This window comes from Thermobia domestica, chromosome 6 (assembly GCF_964235325.1).
Source record: "Thermobia domestica chromosome 6, izTheDome1.hap1.1, whole genome shotgun sequence".
In the NCBI taxonomy this organism is placed as follows: Eukaryota; Metazoa; Arthropoda; class Insecta; order Zygentoma; family Lepismatidae; genus Thermobia; species Thermobia domestica.
Window position 1 is genome coordinate 84,018,144 of NC_137459.1, and position 23,140 is coordinate 84,041,283.

General features: G+C 35.2%; 1 protein-coding gene across 1 annotated transcript in view; it reads left to right on the forward strand.

Moving 5' to 3' along the window:
• The window catches only part of LOC145687228 (uncharacterized protein C12orf56-like), a 213,224-nt gene that overhangs the window by 109,332 nt on the left and 80,752 nt on the right, over positions 1-23,140 (forward strand). Inside the window, exons 3-4 of the mRNA XM_081760699.1 lie at positions 8,306-8,511; positions 13,284-13,676. Of these exons, the coding sequence (XP_081616825.1) occupies positions 8,306-8,511; positions 13,284-13,676 (599 nt within the window). The remainder of the gene's footprint in view (positions 1-8,305; positions 8,512-13,283; positions 13,677-23,140) is intronic.

Consider the following 23,140-nt stretch of genomic DNA (forward strand, 5'->3'; position numbering starts at 1 on the left):
ACCGTCACATCCTGAATTGGATTGATTATCGCTCTGTTAGCACATACTCCATTTACCTAAGAAAAAGTTATTTTGCAACAGCAGATAAAACATTGCCAAGCTGATTTAACAGCCTTCAAGACCAGATTAATGCTTCAGTACACCGCATATGGAAAATTAAACCCACTCTATTCGTCTGTAACATATTGCGAATTGTATCGATATTTAAAATATATTTCAAGAATAGTTTTACTTCTTATGAGATATGGTTGTAAAGCTCTTTCTTCTGGTGAGCTCCTTCGTGGCTAAGCGGTTAGCGTACGCGCTTTGACATGGGAGATCCGTGTTCGATTCCCAGCGGATGTTTATGTGGTTTGGATTCCACGTTAATCAGTAGGTACCGCCTCATACAGCGTTGCTGCTGAAAGGGTCGTTAAACTCATAATAAAATCAACTCCAAAATCCGATTGGGTAGCACCAGACATGTGTGCTATAATTTAAACAGTTCTTCTAACATAGAGCCATGGTGTTGAATTAACATTTTTTTTTACTGTGTACAACTGCCAAAATTATACAACTTATGCAAGAAACTCTAACTAAGGCTCTGAAGTGGCTTCCGAGATTCAAGAAAGCCATTATGAGAACTTAGTGGTGGTATTGTGGGGCATAAGTTAAGATGATATTAAAATTGTTCATTTTTGTAGAAAACGGATAAAAACATTGACAAAGGTGTGTTTAACCATATCTGTTAGATATTCAAGTGAAAAATCTTAATAATACTCTATAAAAATAAGACATTGAGTTTTTAAAGGGACTCTGCTCCCATAAATAAGGTACAAAAACACGAGTGGCTTACGTAAAATGTACCCGAGTTCACTAATTGTCCGAATTGATCAACTGGAGATCAGACTTGAATCCGCTTTACTATCACTAATGGCGTCAATTGGAGAAAATAATCTCTAATAAACATCACTCTAATGTGTAGTCTGTGAAACATTCTTTTTGGAAACTGTGAAGCAATTTTCTCTACAAATGGTGTTCGATATCATAGATTTGTGGCTTGACAGTTCGTGACTTTCTGTTAAGGATAAGAGAACCCAATTTGAATTCCGTTGATTTTTCTCATGTTACTTTATTTTGGTGAGTAAATATGACAAAACTAATTTCTATTAGTCTTATTAATTTTGTAGATACGATCTTGTATACTAGAAACAAAATTTGTGGCAATATTAGCTAAAATTAACCAACATTCTTTTCACACTAAAACTTCATGTGGTACTTGCCTCATATTAGTTTTTTGTAGTTTAACGTCCCACGTTTATGCCCTTTAGGCTAAAGGAGGCGGATGATTAACGAAAGTGAGTAATGATGAAATTAAATATACCATGCCCTCCTATCAGGAATCGAACCCGGTACTATGCACCCCAAAGACTCAAGCGCTAGCCACCAGCTGCGGATCCAGGATATGATCAAGGGAGGGGCTAAACCGTAGTTTGCTGCTTTATCAAATATAAAGAAAGTAGGGTTGAAGCCCATTTTATGCAGTGTATATCTGAGCGTCAATGGGGATATAGCCCCTATAGCCCTCGCCTGCTAGCCACTATTCCAGCGGGGAAGGTTGACATCATGTCAAATTGTAAATCCACACCTCATATAGGTTCGGTGTTGAAACCGAGCTGAGCTTGACTCTGAGCTTGAAAGAAAATGAAATGAAATGAAATTTTTGAGTTTTACGTCCCGCGGTTATGCCAAGGAGACGGTGATGATGAGTAATGAATGAAATGCTGGAATGAAGAAAGTGGAAGGAAACGGGAGAGCCCAGAGAAAACCCACGCACACGGTGTTTGTCCACCACAAAGTTCACTTGGCAGGAGCAGGGTTTGAACCCGAGACCCCTAGCACCAGAGGAGAGCGCTCTACCACTGAGCCACAGCGGCCCCCATGAGCTTGAAAGAATGAACAAGTATAGCTATAGAAGAAGAAAATAAACTTCGTAAAATCGATGTTGATAAAATAGAAGAAATGCAGTGTTTTGCCCTGTTATTGCAGTTCTTTTAAATTTATCTTCGTCTTCACAGGTAACAATTTTATTTCGGATCTTAATAACAATAATATGAAGGAAGAATATTACAAAATTGAGTTATTAGCAACAACTGGTTCTTTACAAAACATTCTTTCACAATAATTGAAGCGAAGTGTCAACTTCAAACATCAGCTTGAATGACATCAATCGTTCGTATTTCTTCAAGGTCAAGAGCGCACTTATTTCATTTCAATGTGAAATGCTGTTGCAGCAATAAGGAAACGAGTTACGAGTTTAAATAATTTATTCAAATGAGGAAAATAGAAGTAAAAACATTAGAATACTACCGTTGGGCGAGGAACAAAAATAAGAGAAAAACAACAAGGAAACAACAGAGGAAATAAAACATAAAGCACTTATGCTCAACATTAATATAGAGCGGAAAACAAAAAATTGAAGGCCAGTATTTGCCATTGATTTCCTGGGGCAGGACTGTTGTGCTCGTCTCTAGGCAACCCATAAACAAATAAGTTGCGTTTGGTGGTATATGAATTCGGTATTCGATCAAAGCTACTTGGATGTATGTATGTGTGTGTGTGTGTTTATATAATAATATGGCACACACAACTACAAATACACACATGCGTGTTTCGTGAAGATGTAAGGAAGTTATCACAAGTGACGGTGAATGCACGATATACTACTATTCGACATATGTCCTAACAGTATGTATTTGTACAGAAGTTTGTCGTGGAGTCAAGGTTCGATGCCAGGAAAGATGCTCTGACACTGCAATGATTTTCGCTAATAACCTGACAAAAATCCATGTTCAATGTAATTTTTAGGCATTGTAAAAATTCCATCATAAGTTCCATTATCTCCCGCACGTAAATAGAAAATTATATTGTGACTGTGTACTATCTCTGGGGTCGCAGTGGCTCGATGATAGAGCGTTCGCCTCTGGTACGTGGGGTCCCTGGTTCGATCCCAGATCGGGCCAAGTGAACTTTCTGATAAACAAACACTGTGTGTGGGGTTTTTCTCGGGGTCCTCCCGTTTCCTCCCACTTTCTTCATTCCACCATTTCGTTCATTCCTCATCACCACGTCTCCTTTAGCCTAGCCGGCATAATCGTAGGTCGTAAAACTCAAAGATTTCATTTCATTTGTACTATCTGTGACGAATTTTTAAATTTTTATGCATCTTTTTTTGTCACATTTTGACTTTTCAAACAGATGTGTGGTAACTTGAAACAAGTAACAGTGTTACGTATACACCACGAGAGTGAGTTTTGTTTGTATGGCGTGAGATTTCTTCAATTAATATGGAACCAGGAAGTGATAGTAGATTTTATTTCTACTACTTCCGGTTTTAGTAGAAAGATTAGAGTGGAGATGACAAGTATTCTTGAGACGTTTAATTGATTGCTAAAAATCATTTCTCTATATATATTACCACCGCTTTCACTCAACAACGTTCTAAAATAAAATCGGAAGTGGTTTCTTTCTGCCACTTCCTGTTCGAATAGAGGGTTAAGAGAAATATGGTGTATATTCTTAGAACGCTAAATTGATTCCAGAAAAAAACGTTTCTGGCTATATTTTATCATTTTTATCTATCTAGATCAATATTGAAACCACAAGTTCTAATGGATTTCTATAATTCTCTGTTTTAGTAGAGAATTAAGGATGTAGATGAAATGTATTCTTGAAACGCTTAATGGATTACAGTAAACTTGTTCTCGGTGTCTATTACCGTTTTTTGCGCTACAATGGTGAAAGCAAAGCCAAAAATCACTAATTTCAACCATTTCTAACTTGAATAGTCCCATCAACGAACTTAATTCCTAAATTTTGACCGTCTACATTTTGCCAAAATCTGATGATGATCCAAAAAGTTGTTCTTAAGATTTTTGAATCCTGGACGGACGGAAACACGGACCCCGTCTCAAAACTGAAAACAAAGGAAAATGGCAGTAAATTCTACCAATCGATTATTCACTAGTGTTTACGTATGCCTACTATATGGAAACTCAAATACATTTTGCTGGCAGTACGAAAAAGAAAACATTCATTTTCACAGTTTCTGTACATACTATCAGTAGGAAACGTAGGCATTCTTTCATTAACTTTTACAACCATAATCAGCAGACTACAGGAAAAAACACAAACACGACATATTATTATTTTTTTTTTAATTTTACTTTAAAGAAAAGATTTACGGATTACGTATAGAGCAAACATGGAGAAATCCTTCAGAACATATTGGGATGCATAATAATTTTAGGCGTATACTCTGGGTGCGCCGACTTGTTTTCTTACCTTTACAGTTTAATTCATTACCAGTTTAATCCATATCAATGTACTGTCATTGCATGTTCTATCAGTTAGCTCTGATTTGTACCGCCATTTATTTACTTATCCATTTATTTGCCTTTTTTTCTAAAGAGTACTATTTTTAGATTTTTTTTTCTGTAAGTTGTATTTTTCAAACTTCTTCAAAACAGTTCACTTATCTGATACGTATCTCAGATATTACACACCGATTACATACCTTCTTCATTTCTATTAACAGTTGTTTAAAATAAATAAATAAAACAGAAGGATAACATTGAAATAGAGAACGCACTAGAAAGTAAGAATGAGTAAATCTGAATGATTGATTGAAATTTAACATGCCTTTCCAATACAGAGACTGTATGAGACGGGACTTGCTGTTAAGGAGGGATCCGAGCCATTACTTGAATGTTTACTTGAAGCTTTGTGCCCCCAGTGGGAACGCAATACCGGGCAGCACACAGATATAGCTACTACTAAATAGAAAGTGGTAAGAGTTTTGCATATGTTATTTACAACTGAGAAACAAATACTCGGGTGGCAGAAAAAAACACCTTTTTCTTCTTTAATCGTATTTAGCATGTTAAAATAAGTGCTTGTGCAATTTTCCGTAACTCGATGGCCATTGTCTTGACAGGAAAATGTATTTTAAACTTCTGACATTTATAAGGTTTTTTTTCTTCTGGTAAAATCGCAGATATTTACTTAGATGCATATAACTCAACCCGTTACTAAGTAGAAATAAGTCATACCTAAATTTACTTTGAATTCTCTCAAAAACACGGAAATGACAGGGAAGAGTTTTGAAAACTTCCCGTCAAAAATGTTTGTTTCCTGATTTGATTCGCTTGGCAACACTGCCCTGGAAACAAACACAAAGACATTTAGGCATTTCGCATTGTATTTAGAAGATATTGGGTTTTATTTTGTATGAGCTTGCGTCAACGCAACGTACAATATTAATTTAATTTGCGAGAATCGGTATAGCACTTACAATTGCTTCCTCTAACTTTTTCGTTGCTTTGGGATCCATAACATTTTCCAAAACTGGTAAGGAATAGAATCTACTGTGTGAATGTTGTGTTTTTTGCTGCAAAAATAACTTAGAAAAACACAGTATGCTCTCACTTATAGTCAAAAAGTAGAAGATTGAATATATTAAAATGAAGGATTATATTCATTCATACACGTTCTAATTGAAGTGTAGACACAATCTATATATCGTTTGGATTACATTAGTTCATCTTACAGTTTGGACAATTCTAGTTTGAATAGTGTCGATAACAAGGAAATAACACAGTAAAGTTTTTAAAGGTTCTCAACGAAATGTGCATTTCCTAATTTTATTCATTTACTAGCTGAAATGTTTGTTCTTCGCACGACGAGATTAGATTTGTGGAAAATATTATAATTCCGCCTTTAGCATACGCATTACAATGAATGTACACTGATAAAAATCCACAAACTATTCTACCTTTGACATAAGCTTTGAAATAGCACAACCTCTAGCACCACCTTTTTAATCAAAGTGATATGAGAAAAAAACTTAAGGTGCATACCATGTTTCAATTTTCATTTCAAACGAGTCAGCCGTATTCCTATGAAATTGTTGATTCACCACTAATATCGATCCTTATCGATTATTTTTAAATGTCACCCCTTCTCATTCCGTACCCTTGTGATGCTTGTAGTGTCTTACCCTCAATTAGAGCTGAATTTGAACTTTAACGGCATCTGGGATACCACTATTGATCTCAGAAAGCCCGCAAACTATGTACTCTACGCTGGTATCGGAGGTTTTCAGTTATTTTATGTCACCCTCTTACTATCTCTACAGAAGTCTTACGTGTACAAAGTTTTGTTCAAATTACTCCAGGCATTCCAGAGTAATGCTGCAACAATATACATACATACAGTATATTATTGAAAATTTCTCGTTCTAGTTTTAGGATGGAAACTTTCAAATACGCTGGGACATGTTTCCTCTTATTAATAGATTTTAAAAAAGGAGGTCCTCCGTTTGACCTGTATGGGTGTATGTATGTTTTTATGGCTATACGCGATTATATCAAGAATCATTGGTCATATTTCGATGCGGTTTTCACTAATCGAATAAGTTACTCCGAAGGAATGTTTATATGTATGAAATATTCCCAATAATTAATTAATTTAAAAAAATCCTACACTATCTAATGAGAAGAAAATTATCTCAAAATATCCTGCAACCAGAAATCCAACATAGTAAGGCGGGTTGCGTATATCGAAAGGGGCAATACATTTTTAGTCTGCTTTCTCTGAGTGATCTAACACTGGTGAAGGATGTATAGGTCATTGGCAGTCATGACTGTTTATACCCAGGTCTTGCTCAACTTTTGCCAAAATATCATCCAATTTTCTGTGATTGGTTGCCACTGTGAGGAACATCTTAGACATAAAAATTTACAGAACGAAAGCGACAGTTTTACTGAATTTTATGTATATATTTTCTGTTCCAATTGACTAAATATCCACAACCTATTAAGAACAAACCTATAGGGAGTCAGGATGGCCTATTGGTAGAGCCGTTACATCTAATTTCAAGAATCGGAGGTTTGACCCCAGGCCAAGCGAGTTTGTGACGGACAACATTGAGAGCGAGAGAGAAACGAAAGAGATTCAAATGTTGGTACAGAGACGGGTACATTTATATATGCAAGGTTATTATTGGAGAAACAAACGAGCGGACAGCAGCCATATTCTGACAAAAATATGATTTTTTGAAACATAGGAATCAAAGTTTCTCAGTCTAACCTTCGAGCATCACACTCACAGTTGTCGATTTAAGGTGGAGAACTATTTTTGAAGCATCAGATGATTGCGCAGGGACAAAAAGATCATAACATCTGGAGAATGAAGTATTGAAAAATTTACAGCTTTGGAATTTGGTTTCGAACCAAGAACCTCTCGGTTATGAAGCCACTACGTTAACCACTCATTCACGGACAATGCTACTTGATGAGCCTTTCCCTTGCATATCTCAAGAATAGAAATATAATCTTATTTCTATAAGGAATAGCTATTTATTATAGTGTACCCAAACAGACGTATTTATAGGCTTGAACTCAATTTTCGCAAAGTTCGGTCCATAATACATGTTATCCTCCTCATTCCTTTCTTCCTTCACATCCCCGGGTAATGTAATCGCCAAGACACGTCATCCTTCATACATGACGGGCTAATGTTATCACAAATGACGAAAGCGCTGAAATATTATTACTAATTCCTTGACACAGGTTATATCAAACGTGTAATACCCATTTTTTTTACCACAGAATTTGAAAACACATAGTTGAGGAACAGATCTTGAGAAAATAGCATAAAATTTGAAATTTTGATTCACATTTAAAGATTTAAAGGCGACATCCAAATAAGCAAACTCAAGAATATGTAAGAAATATTTAATTTTGTTTTTAAGAGCAGGTTTATTTTTCGTGAGGGAGAGGAATGTAGGAAAACGAATAATGGAAGAGTGTTTTAGATTTATTTGTATTTTTGATGATGTCCAGCTAGGCTCCATAAGAGTCGAAATCCAAAACATCAGTCGTAAATAATAAACTATTCCTACTGTTTTTTTCTTTAAGACATAAAGCGTCTTCTATTCTGTAAGAAAGTGTAAACCTATCTTCTTTTAACAGCCAAGAAACTTAAAACTTTATAAAAATATTTTTTTAAATCAGGAACAGCAAGACCCATTCTTTCTTTTTTGAAGCACTTCCTGTTTTCGACACTAAAATATTCAATATCACATGTATTAACAGCAGGTAAATGGCACGGACTGTGATTAGGTTTTTCGCAACAAAATTATTTTAACCTCAAGATTTGCTGTTATCTGAAATTCTTACTACCTGAAATACAAAATGTTAAGAGCACGCAACACAGCTATTAAATGCGATAGTCATGGTAATTTGTTTATTTATTTATTTCTTAGGAACACGATTTTCCGGACTTCCTCAAGGGCCAAGAACGAGAAAACTGTCAACATGTTAGAATTAGCTATCAACAAAGTCACCGAGATTGGAAGCGACGAACCATTGAGAGGAGTGTCAGTGAAGATTCTGAATCACCTGACATGAGCGGCGGAGAAACGCCTCCTATAAGAAGACCTTTATCTCGAGTCCGCCCAACAGCTATCAGGTATTTCTCAATCTGTATTTAAATGTAGAAAATTAAAGTTTAGTATGTCACGTTGTGTTCATTCATTAATTATTAAGCTGTAAATCTATCTTCAAAATATATACGTAATAGTTTTGCATATATCACGAATATATATATATATATATATATATATATATATATATATATAGTGTTTTAGATAATACACCACAGAGCTTATAAATTACAAACTCTGAAAATAAAAAGATGAAATAAAAAGATGGAAAATGTCATACAGAGCATTGAATGCAGAAAAATGCAGAGAACTGTTTCTTCCACAGGGTTCCCTATCTTGAGGCATTGGCGGGCCACTCGAAAAAATTTAAATGAGAAGGGATAGAGTATTGAAAAGGAAATGAAGAAACAAACAAATTTTGTTTAAAAAAAACATTTTCGTGTGGGGCACCATTAGCCAAATGGCCACTTAAAGTTCTTGCACAGTCAGATAAAACGTTTATTGTTTATAAATTAGATAAAAGGGTAAAACAAAAAATGAGAGAAGGAGATGTCATAGAGCTCATTAAATGAAGCGTCCTGTTTGTCCCACAGGGTCCCCTATCATGGGGCACTGAGGGTTAGCCGAAAATATCAAGTGAGAAGGTATGGGATTGAATGCCCTATTGAAAAGATCATTAAAAAGCAAATAATTTTTGTATGATTTTGTTTTCTTATAAGGCACCGTTTAAGGAAATGACCATTATTCAATTGTGAGCTCTTGTACAGAAGCAATTAATACAGGCTATAGGCAAAAGAAGGCAAAACCAAAACATACAATATATAAACAAAATTCAGACGGTAATATATTGATGTTCATTTTAAAAGTGAATTTTGCGAAAATTCATTCTAAGTGATCAAACATGTGCCGTTCGACCATCTCCATAAAATCTTTTTTTTTTTCCTGAATGTTTATACTATATCAGGGTACTTCAAAACCACAATCAATTATCTTTTAAAACATCTCGTAGCAACGCAGCATCTGCCGCCGTTTTGCGTTTTCTCGATTTCAGGTGTTTACGTTGTGTTGAATATCTCAGCATGTATATGTCCTAGCAAATTGAAAATTGATGGGCGTGTTCAACTTGTGCAGAGTTAAAACTTTGTCCTCTTAACATTTTTGCCTAAAACCACTTGAAAGGGGTGAAATCAGGGCCTACTGTAGCTATATTTTTGGGCATTGAAGACATGTTTGGGAAGAGGAAATAACTGACGAAGAGGTCTGAATTTGTGTCTGCATGTAGTCCGGTGTCATACGTTTATACTAAAAAATTTGCAGACCTGTAGCTGCTCCCAAAGTCCTGAAAAATATCGTAAAGTTGGGGAATTATGCCAATAGTTGCTAATATTGTTCCTTTCCTACAAGTATATTTCACTGCAAAAAATCAATTCAATTGGATAATATTTAGGGGTCGCTCGAGCGACACGAAGTTGGCCATAGGATGCATATAATTATGTCGTATACGAGACATATTGGAGGTTTAAAAATCCAATCCTTATAAAGTAAATTGTACTTTTTGCCCTACAAAATGAATTATTTATTATTATTACTAAACTTGCAAATAGCTGTTACCAAAACTACCATTTATTGATTTAAAAATAAGTGAGATACCTCTAAATATACAGTTGCTGTTCATTTTAAACAGAAAAAATAAGGTTATTAACGAAGTTGGTAATTTTTCAAAGTGCTCTTTCGAGCGTCTGAAACACGCTTTCTGTGGTCCTCAACAACCTGAATTAGGCTCTGCATTTCACTTTCTTTCTTTGTGATTGACTCATTGAAATTGGACATAAGGGCCACTGAACGTTCAGCAGCATCGTTGATAACCTTAAGTGACTAGACGATTCGTTTCTCCTTTTGGAATTTGTCCGAGTTACTCCAGTGCTCCGGATTACATTGGAATATGAAATTGATGTCAACTCGAAGAAAACTTAAGCCGCAAAGAGAGGCTGAATTATTCAAATCATGAAGATTCTTTGTTTCTAAGCCGTTGCAGTCTGTGAGTTTTATGCCCCTTGAACTCCAATTTTCTTCACAAGCCTTAAGACGATTTATAATATTCCGCTTGTCCTCGAAAGATAACTTCTCAGAGAACAGTGACAGTGGAACTAACTCTGCTTGAAGATACCACAAGTGAGTTTGAAACTTGTTCATTGCCGATTCAGACACAGATTTATTCACTAAGGCGTATTGTTTGATCTGCTTGAACAGAAGTAAGTCGTTGACGGGGGCATCACATGTCTTGGGACACGAAATCCATGCTTTCACGTATATCAGGCTTGCAAATAAACACACTTCCCGCAGATTTTTTTCCTCTTTGACTGTAAGCTTAAACATTTCGCGGAAAATTTATATCTTGAAGCAGCACATTTCCCGTCCAACGAGCCATATAGTAAGCCCCTGGTGACTTGAAACGGTACTCCTTTGGAAATTCACCAAGTATCGACAGGCAAAGCTCTATCATTTCTTTATAGTCATCACGGGGAACATAGTTATTTTCTTCCTTATGTACAAGACAATTTTGTAGAAACATAACTTCATTTTTCAGTGTTCGTACGTATGGCATGGAAAGGCGTTCGTTATATGCTTAAGATTTGGTCAAAACTCTTGGATACGTTGAAACAGTGGAAGATTTGGACCTCTATTATGTTCTCCAAAATTGTGGGAGGTGCGTAATTAATTAGGTGAAATTTATCCGTATTTTAGACGATACCAATCATAAATATAACTCCGTTTCTCTTCCAATCTTGGACTTATATGTCATATTTATGCCTACACTAGAAACGCCATTTCAGACACGTAGCCAAGGGGGGTATGGAACCCCCTTCGAAACCAAAAAATTGAAAAATTAAGGAAGGATTAAGCAAAAAGAAACGAGAAAAAGAAGAATCAGAGTTAAAAATAAAAAGCTACAACAAGCGTTTGGTTACTCTTTCTTATGAGCAGCTTTGTGTGGAGGAAACGAGGGGTGTAAGTTAAAAATGCATATTGTTGTAACGGGGTTATTTCATATCACGGACCCTTCTCCCCCTATTACGAAATACTGGCCACTTTAAATGTTGTTTTTGGATGAAATTCACAAGCATTGCACAAAATAACGAAAAGGTCCATCACCGCTTAAATGCGAATACTTCAATATTTCAAATAACAGGTATGGAGCATAATTGAAGGCTTTGAGCGACCTCTAAATACTTTTTACTGCAATGAAATTTTTAGTTCAGTATATTTAGACCACATGGATCAAAATTGGCAACTATGCTTTTGGAGCAGAGATCTTTTTTTACCATTCTATGCTGCATCACCCTAATATATATAGGGAGAGAGAGAGTATCAGCGTTTTTTAAAGCAGTATCGCATCGCAATTGCGACAAAAAATAATAGAAAGGCGACGAAAACGAAATATTGCTTCGCAAAATGCGGGACAGTTATCACCATAATTTATTAGAAGTGAGCTATATATTTAAAACAAAAAAGTATATCAGTGTCTTTTCTTAAGAGAGAGCGGTTCCCTTCCAGTTATATATACTAGAGTAAGTGTTCAACAATAAATATCCCCCTCTCGAAAACCTAACTTTCCCCGTTTTGGTGTATTTTAGGTTCCTAATAATATAAATAAATTCACTAGGGATCAAATATCATATTCTATGATCAAGATTGGTCATAGAATTGACGACAAAGATACCTTGTGTACATTTTATATTATATTCTATCTAGGAATGAAGTACCTTAATGAGATTTATGAGATGCAAGACCCCACCCAACGTTTCGGAAAGGTCACTAGCAAAATTACAGGACTTCAGCAGTACCCTTCCTTTTGCCCTTCTATCTCTGGTAAGGAGTTCATAAATGAGTGATCTACAGAGTGTCTCATCCTTAGATTACAGTACAGGAGTAAATGGCAATGCTTTTCCTTATGCCCATTGTTGTCAAACTTAGCCTGAATTTTAGAAGTAGTTTGTTTTGCTAGATATGGATAGATTGTTGTAGAACATTGTATTCTGTATCAAATAATCTGTTTTTCTCATATCAAGAAGAATTTCACGTATTGAAATAAATTGAAATAGTGAAATCTTGATAATGACAAATTTTAACAAATTTTAAAATAATGATAAGTGTCGCCCTCCAAAAGCCTTTAGCTATGTCTGTCAGTATAAGTTAATATTTTCGTTCGACATTTTATCAGTATAATTATTTGGCTCATTTAAGAAACCCCTTTCGGTTATATATGAACAAAGTATGAGTTCTCTGTGAAAGTTTTCATTCTTATGTAATAACAAGTGCTTACCATTGTGTAGCATGAGTAATAATTTTAAACATCCCTTTTACTTTGAAATACACAAAATTCCCAGTGTAATGATTTGTATTTATTAAACTAAAAACAGATTTTCCCAGAAAGGACTACAAAAATGGTGCAAGGTTGACTAGATTTGCAAATGTAATTTTTTCATTATTGTATTTATTTCGTGCACATTCTTGACATCTCAAAGCGAATTACTCCTAACTCTCGTACTTGAATTCATAAAGTCAAAGCAAAATTGTCATATATGCATGAAGAAAATCAAGAGTTATTGAAAGTTTCAAACTTTCTCTTTGTCAATTTGTCTCAAATACAGTTTTATTCTGATACAAGTATATATTTTAGATTTATGTGTGTGTGTTTAGATATGTATTAGTAATATTATTTAAACGTTATTTGAAACAATTAATAAAGTAAATAATAGTGACTAATGTTCTTTTTCTTTTCATTTTTTCGTTTCAGCGAAGAGTCATCGCCTTTTCTAAAAATCCCAACTGAGCAAGACACTTGGAGTCTTAAAAGAAATACTGAATCGCCGGAGCCAAGTAACTATCATAATCCAGATACTCCTGATTTTGCTGCCCTTTCGACTCTGGCTCAATCGGTCACTGTTCCTTCGTTGATGCCTATACGGCGAGCAGCGACTCCTGATCCAACACCAGTGACCACATTTGACCCAGAGTGGAGCCGGCCGTTAGAGGAAGATAGAGTGACCACGAGGTCAATCAGTGCCTTGTTACGACGGGTTGAAGACGCTCAGCCACGAATCCCTCGGTCGAGAAGTGCTTTGGACCAACATGGAGGACAGACTGAACTTTCTCATCTACGATCGCAAAGCGCCTTAGATAAACCAAGGTAAGGAATTTTTAATATTTAGAATTTTTGAATAGAAGAACTAAACTCAGACATATATTTTCTTCTATCAAATTACCTGTATAGAATGATTAGTTTGTTCATGAACAAACTTTAAAGAGTGATGGGATTTCTCCAAGGGATACAGTGTTAACAAAGTTTATATACATCAAACTACGTATATTGGTAGCAACGTAAATGAACAACAGCTGATCAATTTCAAATAAATAGCCCAGCTGCTTATTTTAGTCAAGCAAGCATCCTTGTATTTGTAACATTTTGAACAAGGATTCTATAAGTTTGTATTAAAAGTGTAAAATCCCTTTTAAATATTAATTTCCATATGTTGTGCACCAACATATATCTCAATATTTTACACTTGAAAATATAACAAACTGTGAAATAATTTATTTTTTTTAGTACTGAACAAAAAGCGTAACATCTAAAGAAAACCAAATGTTTAATTTTGGAGTATTCAATATTTTATTCGATTATTTTTCTAGTAAAGATATTCACAAAATAAATTTCTATTACGTAACATCTAAATTCTATTCTTGGTGCGTAATGCAGTATTGTCATCGCCTTACGTAGTAGTTCACAGCACGTTCAAAGTGATCTCTATAAAATATACAAATATAGTGCGCTATATGTACTCAATATATCAGAAAGACGTATGGAGTATCGTCTGGTTTAATAGAAAGTAGCGCATAAAGGATAAAAACTTTTTTATATATAAAAAATCTTCCAGGGTTGAATGGATTTAATGGCTGTACTACAACATTTTTCTGGTAGTATATTAAAGAAAGCATTTAGTCAGGATGGCCAGGCGTGATTTTCAAGCCATTGAACACTCGATTAAGAGTCGAAAACAGTAACATTTGAACTACGCTCACTCGGTATTGACATTGTATAATTAAAGAATATTAATTACTTACTTAATTTTCTTACTTAGTATCTGCCTCGTACTTAGTTTATTAACTGTTCTTCATGAATAACTACTAACTTGTCGCAAGTGTTCCTAAACATACCTAAAATGATTCATATTTTTTGTGTTATATGCTATATAAATGCAAGCGTTTCTTCCTTTACCAACATCGCATAAGACTGTTAATAAACTTACATATTACTCTCATACAGAAGTTTTGTTAATTTTTGAAAAGAAAAAAATATTACAGTTTTGATGAGTGGGCTACTAGTAATTACACGATGCAGATAATGTTGCAGATTTTGTGTGATCTGCATAACTTTAAAGGAAAATATCAGTTACATTTCAGTTTTCGGTTTCATGCAGACTTAGAAACGCTCATTAGTGCTTGTTTAGACCACGCAATGGAAATTATAAGATTGCACTGTTATTACTCCTTTCCGTTGCTCCACACAATAACTTTTGAACGAAAGCGAGTTTTTGGATGTTTTGCAATACGCAGCTAGAGCGATTATCTCCACCAAGTTTCTTAATGGACTCAATCCTATAACATTTTGTGGGTAACGGTGACGTTAACGGTGGGTATCCACATACCATTAAAATCCTTAACATTCCCTACCTGCTCAGTAATCAAGAAAAGTTGGTTGCCGATAAGAAAAGGATATGATATCGCGTGATCTACTTTTACTCCCTTTAGCAGAGCTTATTATTGCTGTTACAATTTTTCGAGTAATTTTTCCAAGTAATTGTTCAAATAGTATTCATTCCATTACTCGAACACTAACTCTTCGAATAATTATTCAAACAACTGTTAGATTATTCGAATTTATTCGAAAAGTTGTTTTCTTTTCAGATCATTATTTTCTTATTGAAATAATCTGTAAATTTATGCGAACATCTCAAAGATTGAGCTTGTTTTTATTAGGACAAAGAATATTGAAAAATGTGTTTTACAATATTCGAATATAAAAATATACTATTTATATTCAAAGTTATTTATCCCAAAAATTCAAGAAAAGGACAGAAAAAAGCTTTAGAAACTGCAGTGCTTGATCTCACAAATCCTCGAATCTAATAAATGAAAATGAAACTGATCTTGTGGATGGTCGAATCACGAGAAAACAGCTGAATCCTAGGAAATATAGTTGTCACTACCGCGAACTGGGTTTCTCTCATGTGAAATTGCTTAAAATGCGTTATACTAAGAGGGGAGAGAGATGCATAATTATTACGAAGAATTGGATATCTTATAAGTCCATCAAGTTAGGAAGATGAAACTCGGTACACAAACTACTCATTACAAACGGAGACGTGTCCCAGTATCAAGATGCTTTGTTCCTTTTGGTCTCGAAGATGAGACTTTTTTTTTTATATGAGACAAAAGTTATACGAAGTAAACTACATAACTAAAACTTAAGTGTAGGAGGTTTGCAACATTCTGGTAAACATGGATGAAATACCGTAACTTACATTCGGACAAGACAAAGACAATGAGTGGACAATATACGAAGCAATATTGCTTTGCCTTTCAGGACTGTTCGACACTTATGTAAAAAAAATGTACGCCTTATTAAATTTTGATATTCAAGTGCTCATAAATCATGGCCGCGCTTTTCTATTTTTTTTTTCAAAATGTTACGAGAGCAAAAATTTGTCTAAAAATTTATTTACGTAATTATTAATATGTAGAAAATAGGAGTTAGTGGATTAGTTTAGGCCAAATGTTCTCCATTCTGTGAGTCTTCAATTAAATAATGATTACATTGGCTTAGATCAGCGTTTCCCAACCGGTGTGCCGCGGCACACTGGTGTGCCGCGAATGGGCCGCTGGTGTGCCGCGAGGAAATCGAAACAAAATTATTAATTCTATAGCAACCAAATTGCAAGACATAGGGAAAGAATGGTACATTTTTGTATTTCACATTACTATGAATTTCTACCATGGAAAAAATACTGTAATTGTAATATATTATTCTACATCTATTACTGTGTAGCAGACAGTATTTCGGCTTGTACGCATTTCCACGTTTAGCTGCTATGTTATGCTTCAATTGAGAGTCATACTAACACCGAAAAATGGAAGCACTTGTATCGTACACGTCAAGTGAACGTTTGTAGAACACTCTTTCGCACTTGAATGACAGAACAACACTTTGTTCAACAGTTGTGTTTTGACTTCGACGCATCGCAAGCTGTGTGATTGCAATAATATGCACCGATTTTTGTTGAAACAGCAAAGTTAAAAGTACAAGACATTTATTTGTTCGTTCGTTATTTAGTGATCTTCGTTCTTAGTGAAAGGTTGGATACAGTTTTCGAAAAAGAAAGCGTATTTTTAAAAATCTGAGTCCTATATTTCACATCAATTGTTTTCTATTTTAAAATTAGAATAAAAAAATAAGCACAATGAATTAGTATAGGGGAAAACCAGTGATCGAGCTTTCATCTCTGTGAGGAGGAGATCAGTAATCACAGAAAAAATCATACCATGGTATTTTGTACTTGCAAATAATAATAATAATAATAATAATAATAATAATAATAATAATAATAATAATAATAATAATAATAATAATAATAATAATAATAATAATATATGAGTGTGCCGCGAGAATTCAAGTTACACCCGTAGTGTGCCGCAAGTTGAAAAAGGTTGGGAAACGCTGGCTTAGATGGATAAAAAGTATGGTGGTCGTCAAAAAATCGAATTCGAGATTTTAGTGGATTTATCTGTTTCGTGGCCTCTTCGTACCAGAAAAAGGGATTTTTCAGTATCTGCCCATCCGTTCGTTTGTCTTGATGTGTGTACATTCTTCCAGTGTTGGGTAAGTTACTTGTAAAAATGTAACGCGTTACAAGTTACTTTACTTTCTCTTAAAATGTAACGCGTTAGTAACGCGTTACTTGCCCCCAAAAAGTAACTGTTACTTTACTTCGAAAGTAACGCGTTACTTTTAGGTCCGAAACTTTAAAAATTTGAAAAAAAAAATGACTTAAATTTTCCGTACTACTATTACTACCGCTATTATTATTATTATTATTATTATTATTATTATTATTATTATTATTATTATTGCACGTTCTGAATCGCTTTATGTACATGCAAGGACACATTTTTATTTGATATATGAACATTTTCATATAATGTAACATTGATAAAATGCCATACTGCGTTACTCGTAGGGATGGACACGAGTGAGTTCGAGCGAGTTTTCTTTGAAACTCGATTCGACTAGAAACAGACATCTTTGAACTCGACTCGAAAAATTTCCTCTAACTCGGCTCGAATAGGGTCAAGTTTCGAGTCGACTCGAGCCAAATCCGGTGTGTATTTTCGATATAAAACGAAAGATAGGAGGTTTGTATTTGAATACTAAAAAACTAGTTGATTGCCAACCTCGGTAGTCGTGAAGTTTAGGAGTCAATGAAGTTTAGACATTGTTCACGAGCTTCTGAATTTGGGTTGAGGGTCTAGGTTGAGTATTCGAGCTCGAGCCAAACACTGTTAAAAGTTAGAGAGCACTGGCCAAATATCTTCAAAACTTCTCAGCCCGGGTTTAGAATTGTCAACGACTCGAGCAGCTCGGCTTACAGCTCATTCACTATCGACCCGAACCAAGAAGTAAGCCGAGCCAACAGCTCACCCAACCGACTCGGCTAGAGCCCTCGGCTTAGTTTAGCCGAACCGAGCAAATGGCTCATCCCTACCAAGCCAGCTCGAGCCGATGGTTCACCCCAAGTGAGCCGGCTCGAGCCATCTTCTCAGTTGAGCCGAGCCGAGCTGAGCTTGTTATAAAAAATCTCTTGTGATCTCGCTATCGAGACGAGACGAGATGCAAGCCGTGTCCCTTCTCGTGAGCAACACTAAAAGTATTCCATATTACTGTTTAGCTTACATTTCTCATGGCTTTCGTTTTCCAGTGTAATCAGGCCATGATTTCAAGACGAGTTAAAACGAACGAGCCATTTATCAAACTCGACTGGACTCGAAACTCGACGCGAAAAACTGAATCGCCTCGGAACTCGATTCGAGGATATTACCCTTGACTTGACTCGAAACTCGACTTGAATTCGAGTCGAATCGAGCCGAGTTTTAGCTTGACTCGTGCTCATCCCTATACGTTAGAAAAAATGGTTGTTTATTATTATTCTGTTAAACTAATTACATAATAATAACAATGTTGTTATGTAAAATTAAAAATAAAGAATATAGAGAAACATTACACTACTCTATAATCAACGGGACTCTAGGATAAGCAAACTGATCTGAAAGAACTCCAATATTACATACCATCAGCAAACTATTTTCTAGTAATAAAGCAGGCCTGTTCATCAGAACACAGTTTATTCATATTAATACCTTACTATAAATCGTTAATTTGGCACCCTAGTTGTTGATTAATATTTTCCGCCGGGGTACTTCAGATACTTTACTTTTAAATTCTGTCCACCATCATCCTCAGCTCTTAAGAGAAAAGTATTCTTTCAAATGTTCGAACGGTAAAATATTTTCGTTCTCCATCTTTATAAAAACAATACCAATCAAAGTAAAATAGACTACCGGTATCATTGCACTCCTAGTTCACTCACTGAATGTATTGATTTGGAGCTATCAAAATCTACGACAAAATCTTCCAGATGCTTGCAATCAGTACACGTGATCTCCCTAAGGCTGTCCTCATCTTCAAAAAACAGCAAGTGGCACTATGAACTTACCTGTTTCTCTCTGTGTCTGTGACTGTCGGTCACTGACATACGTAGTTCATGCTCGATTGTTTCATTCTGAGAAATTCACTTACAGGAAAGAAACATTTGTTTCCGAAAAAAAATATACATATATTGTAGTTACTCATCCAAAAAGTAACGCGAAAAAAGTAACGCAAACTAGGTACGTTACTTAAAAATTTGTAACGCGTTACCGTTACAGTTACTTTGGGAAAAATGTAACGCGTTACTAGGAAACGTTACTTAAAAAGTAACGCGTTACAAGTAACGCGTTACTTGCGTTACGTTACTTCCCAACACTGCATTCTTCTATAGTTCATACTGTTTACCGAATTAGCAAAAAATGTTCTACTTAAGTTTCTTTATGAGATTCTTCAGAGGTTTTTTTAATTTTCTACCTATCTCAAAAAAAAGAGTAATTCACTGGAGGGAAAATAAGAAAAAAGTCTCAAAAGCGCCTCTAACGATTTTGTTTATAAACCACATATACAGTAAACATTCCATTAATGACCTCATACAATGGTATGCCATTTTTCTGGGAAAATTCTACGCAGTGAGATGAGTTATTTTCTATTTTCTCAAAAACAACCTACATGATTTTTTTTTCATATTTCACAAATAAGATTTTTAAAATATTCTGACAATATGGCATAACTCATTTGTCTTTAAAAATCTACGAGGATTCCTTCATAAAGATTTTTTTTTTTTCAGAGTCGGAGAACTTTAAACTGACAACACTGTTTTCTCTGATAGATGATATTACAGTTCTCGGTTGTTTCGAGGTTAGTTTGGTTTTGCAATTCATCATGACGCCGGAGCAACGTTTGCAAATTGCGCAAATTTATTTTGAAACCATGGTTCAATTCGACAAACTCATCGGACATTATATGCATTTTACGGTGCTCATAATCATCCATCAGAGCGATTAATTCGAGAAAGTATGGATCATTTTTGCAACACGTTTATTCTAAACAATAATGCACATCCTGTAAGACGTCGTACAGTGCGGACACAACAAGCGATTGATTGTGTGCGGCGTAGTGTTGGTGATGCTGGACAGAACGTAACAGTCAACGATGAGTGGTAGAGAGACATGGTTACAGACTTTTTCGTGCCTCAATTGAAAGACTGTAATGTTGCAGACATGTGCTTTCAACAGGACGGCGCCACATGCCACACAGCACCCGCCACAATTAATTTACTGAAAGGGGCATTTGACGAACGTTTAAATCCCACGAAATGAACCTGTTAATTGACCACCTCGTTTGTGTGATTTGCTACCATTAGATTATTTTCTCTGCGGATATGTAAAGTCGCACGTCTACGCCGATAAACCAGAAACAATTGAGCACTTAGATGTCAACATTTGAGGCGTTATTGCCAAAATACAGCCTGATTTACTGGGAAGAGTGTGTGAAAATTGTACCTAATGCTATGTACTCGCCAGACGCGGTGGCCACATTCCCGAAATGATATTTAAACATTAATGCCATAAAATGAGCTGTCAAATAAAGCAAATTTCATGGATATTAAAGACATTTTTCTGTTTTTGTTTCAACATAAAGTTCTCCGCTTCTAGAAAAAAAACTATACATTAAAATGGGTATTTTCGACTATTTTCTCAAAAACGACTGAGGCGATTTTGTTCATATTTCATAAGTAAATGTTTCATTAATGATTTTATGATGTTGCTTAAATTATTGCCATGATAATATCCAAGAGAAACAGCTTACTCTTGAGGTTGAGTTCTCTAACGTGCCACACATGCTTTATAAAAATATTTTATGAACAATTATTTCTTTAATAACCCTAAATTATTTAACAAGTCTTCTCTTATGGTAAAACCGACAACGTGTAATTTACTTTAGGATATGTTTATTTCGGTATAGTTTTCCGAAAACACCTCATAATTTTGTTCATATTTCACAAGAAATTATTTCATGAATAACTGCAGCATAACCTAATCTAATTTAAGAAATTGGAGTGAGAAAGTTAGAGCAGTAGTTCGTACCATTTATTAAATTAAAAAATACTGATAATGCTGATGTTGGTTCCAGAATAGATACTTCTTTTCTACTTTCGAAATGCTTCTTCTGTGATTATTTGTAAAATTATATTATTTTTTCGAGACATTCGAGACGAAAAGAAACGCTTTATGTGCCGTTTCGTGTTTCGTTTCAAAACTTGGCTACGAGACACAGTTGCCTCGTCTTGTCTTAGATTCCACAAAGCGAGTTTCGTCTCGAACCTCTTCTCAATTTCAAGGCGAGATTACAGAGATTTCTTGTCTCTTGCGCATCCCTATATAGAGTGGTTCTTTTGGCACTAGATTTCAGTAGCGGATCGTAGTCTGTACAAGCACCGGTTGCAATGTTGCAATATCAAAGGTATGTAGGTACGCGCAAGTGTTCTCCTTCCCCAGCATTCTTGAGTCTTATCCAAAAAATATTCACGAAAAATGAAGAGAAAAGTCTTTTAAGCTCTATTTGTATATTTTTGATTAAATTATTTCTCTAATATTGATTTAATATATAAGCGATTTCCTTTTTTTCAAACAACCACTATCAATGTACGTTTATATACTATGTATATACAAAACCTCTACACTCATGTTATTGAACGCGAGATAAATCGAATATATAGTATGTGCTGTAAGCCATGAATGATGGCGTTAATCCGAAAAGAATAAAAAAAAAGCAAGAAAATTGCATGCCCACAGTTAAACAAAATTATTTAATTATATAAACTATGCATTATTTTAGAATGGAAGGTCTTTCTTCCATCTTTTGGGCTTCAAATTTTTCTATGACTTTATTGAAATCTGAAATGCTGCTCGCCAAGTTACTCTGAATAGAAAGCATCGCTACCGCAAATATTTTCCGCTTTATTTTCTTTAGGGTCCAGAAACACCTCTCTCCTCCGACAATATGCATTTTGTTAGCATTTCTTTGTATAAATATACGGTAGAAAAAGTCCATTTTCAGGAACCACGTATTTTTGTCTGTAATGAAGCATGAAATCTAATATGTTTTCCTTCGAAAATGAAAAAAAATAGTTTAACATTCCAGCAAATTAGGCTAAAGAAGACAGATGAGTATTTGAAGTGAATGATTTGATATTAATTTATGCTCTCCGGCGGAAATCGAACACGGAACCATGTGCACGAAAGACACAGAGCTAGGAATTAGACCAGTAGTAAGACATTTTCTTCTTCGAGACTCGATCGACCCCCCCCCCCCAGAATAGGATTTTTTTTAAAGTAAATCTTATCCCAAGAATTTTCACCTTTGTATTATAAATGTTAAATAAAATCTATTGAATTCGAACGACCGTCCCCCAAACTTTCAGCCTGGATCCGTCCCTGCTACCACCAGACTTATATTTGTTCTTTGCGAGTTTATGTTTTGTGAATAACTTCTTTCTTCCAAGCGTCTGTATCTTGCTCACCCTATCAATTGAGTCAAGCGCTGCTAGGCGGAGGAATTCGTAACTATTACAGAAGCTGACCAGTTGCGGAAGAAAGGCAACCGCATGAGAGCCATACGGGAAGATAGGAGCGATGCAAGAATAAATCCACTTCCCCATGTTAAGAGATAGGAGCTCGCTGCCATATGCTCAATGTTACTGCTTCCAGTGGCAACGTTCGCCTCCACTGGAAAAGTAAATCTCTCTCTTTCTTTCAGTTTTAATTGACTTTTTTCAGAAATGCATCAATACTGTTTTGCGGTCAAGAGCAGAGGTTTATTTTTTACTGATACACTACTTTGATACTTAAAAATAGCTTTAGTATTAAAAAAATATCCGGTTGCACAACCAT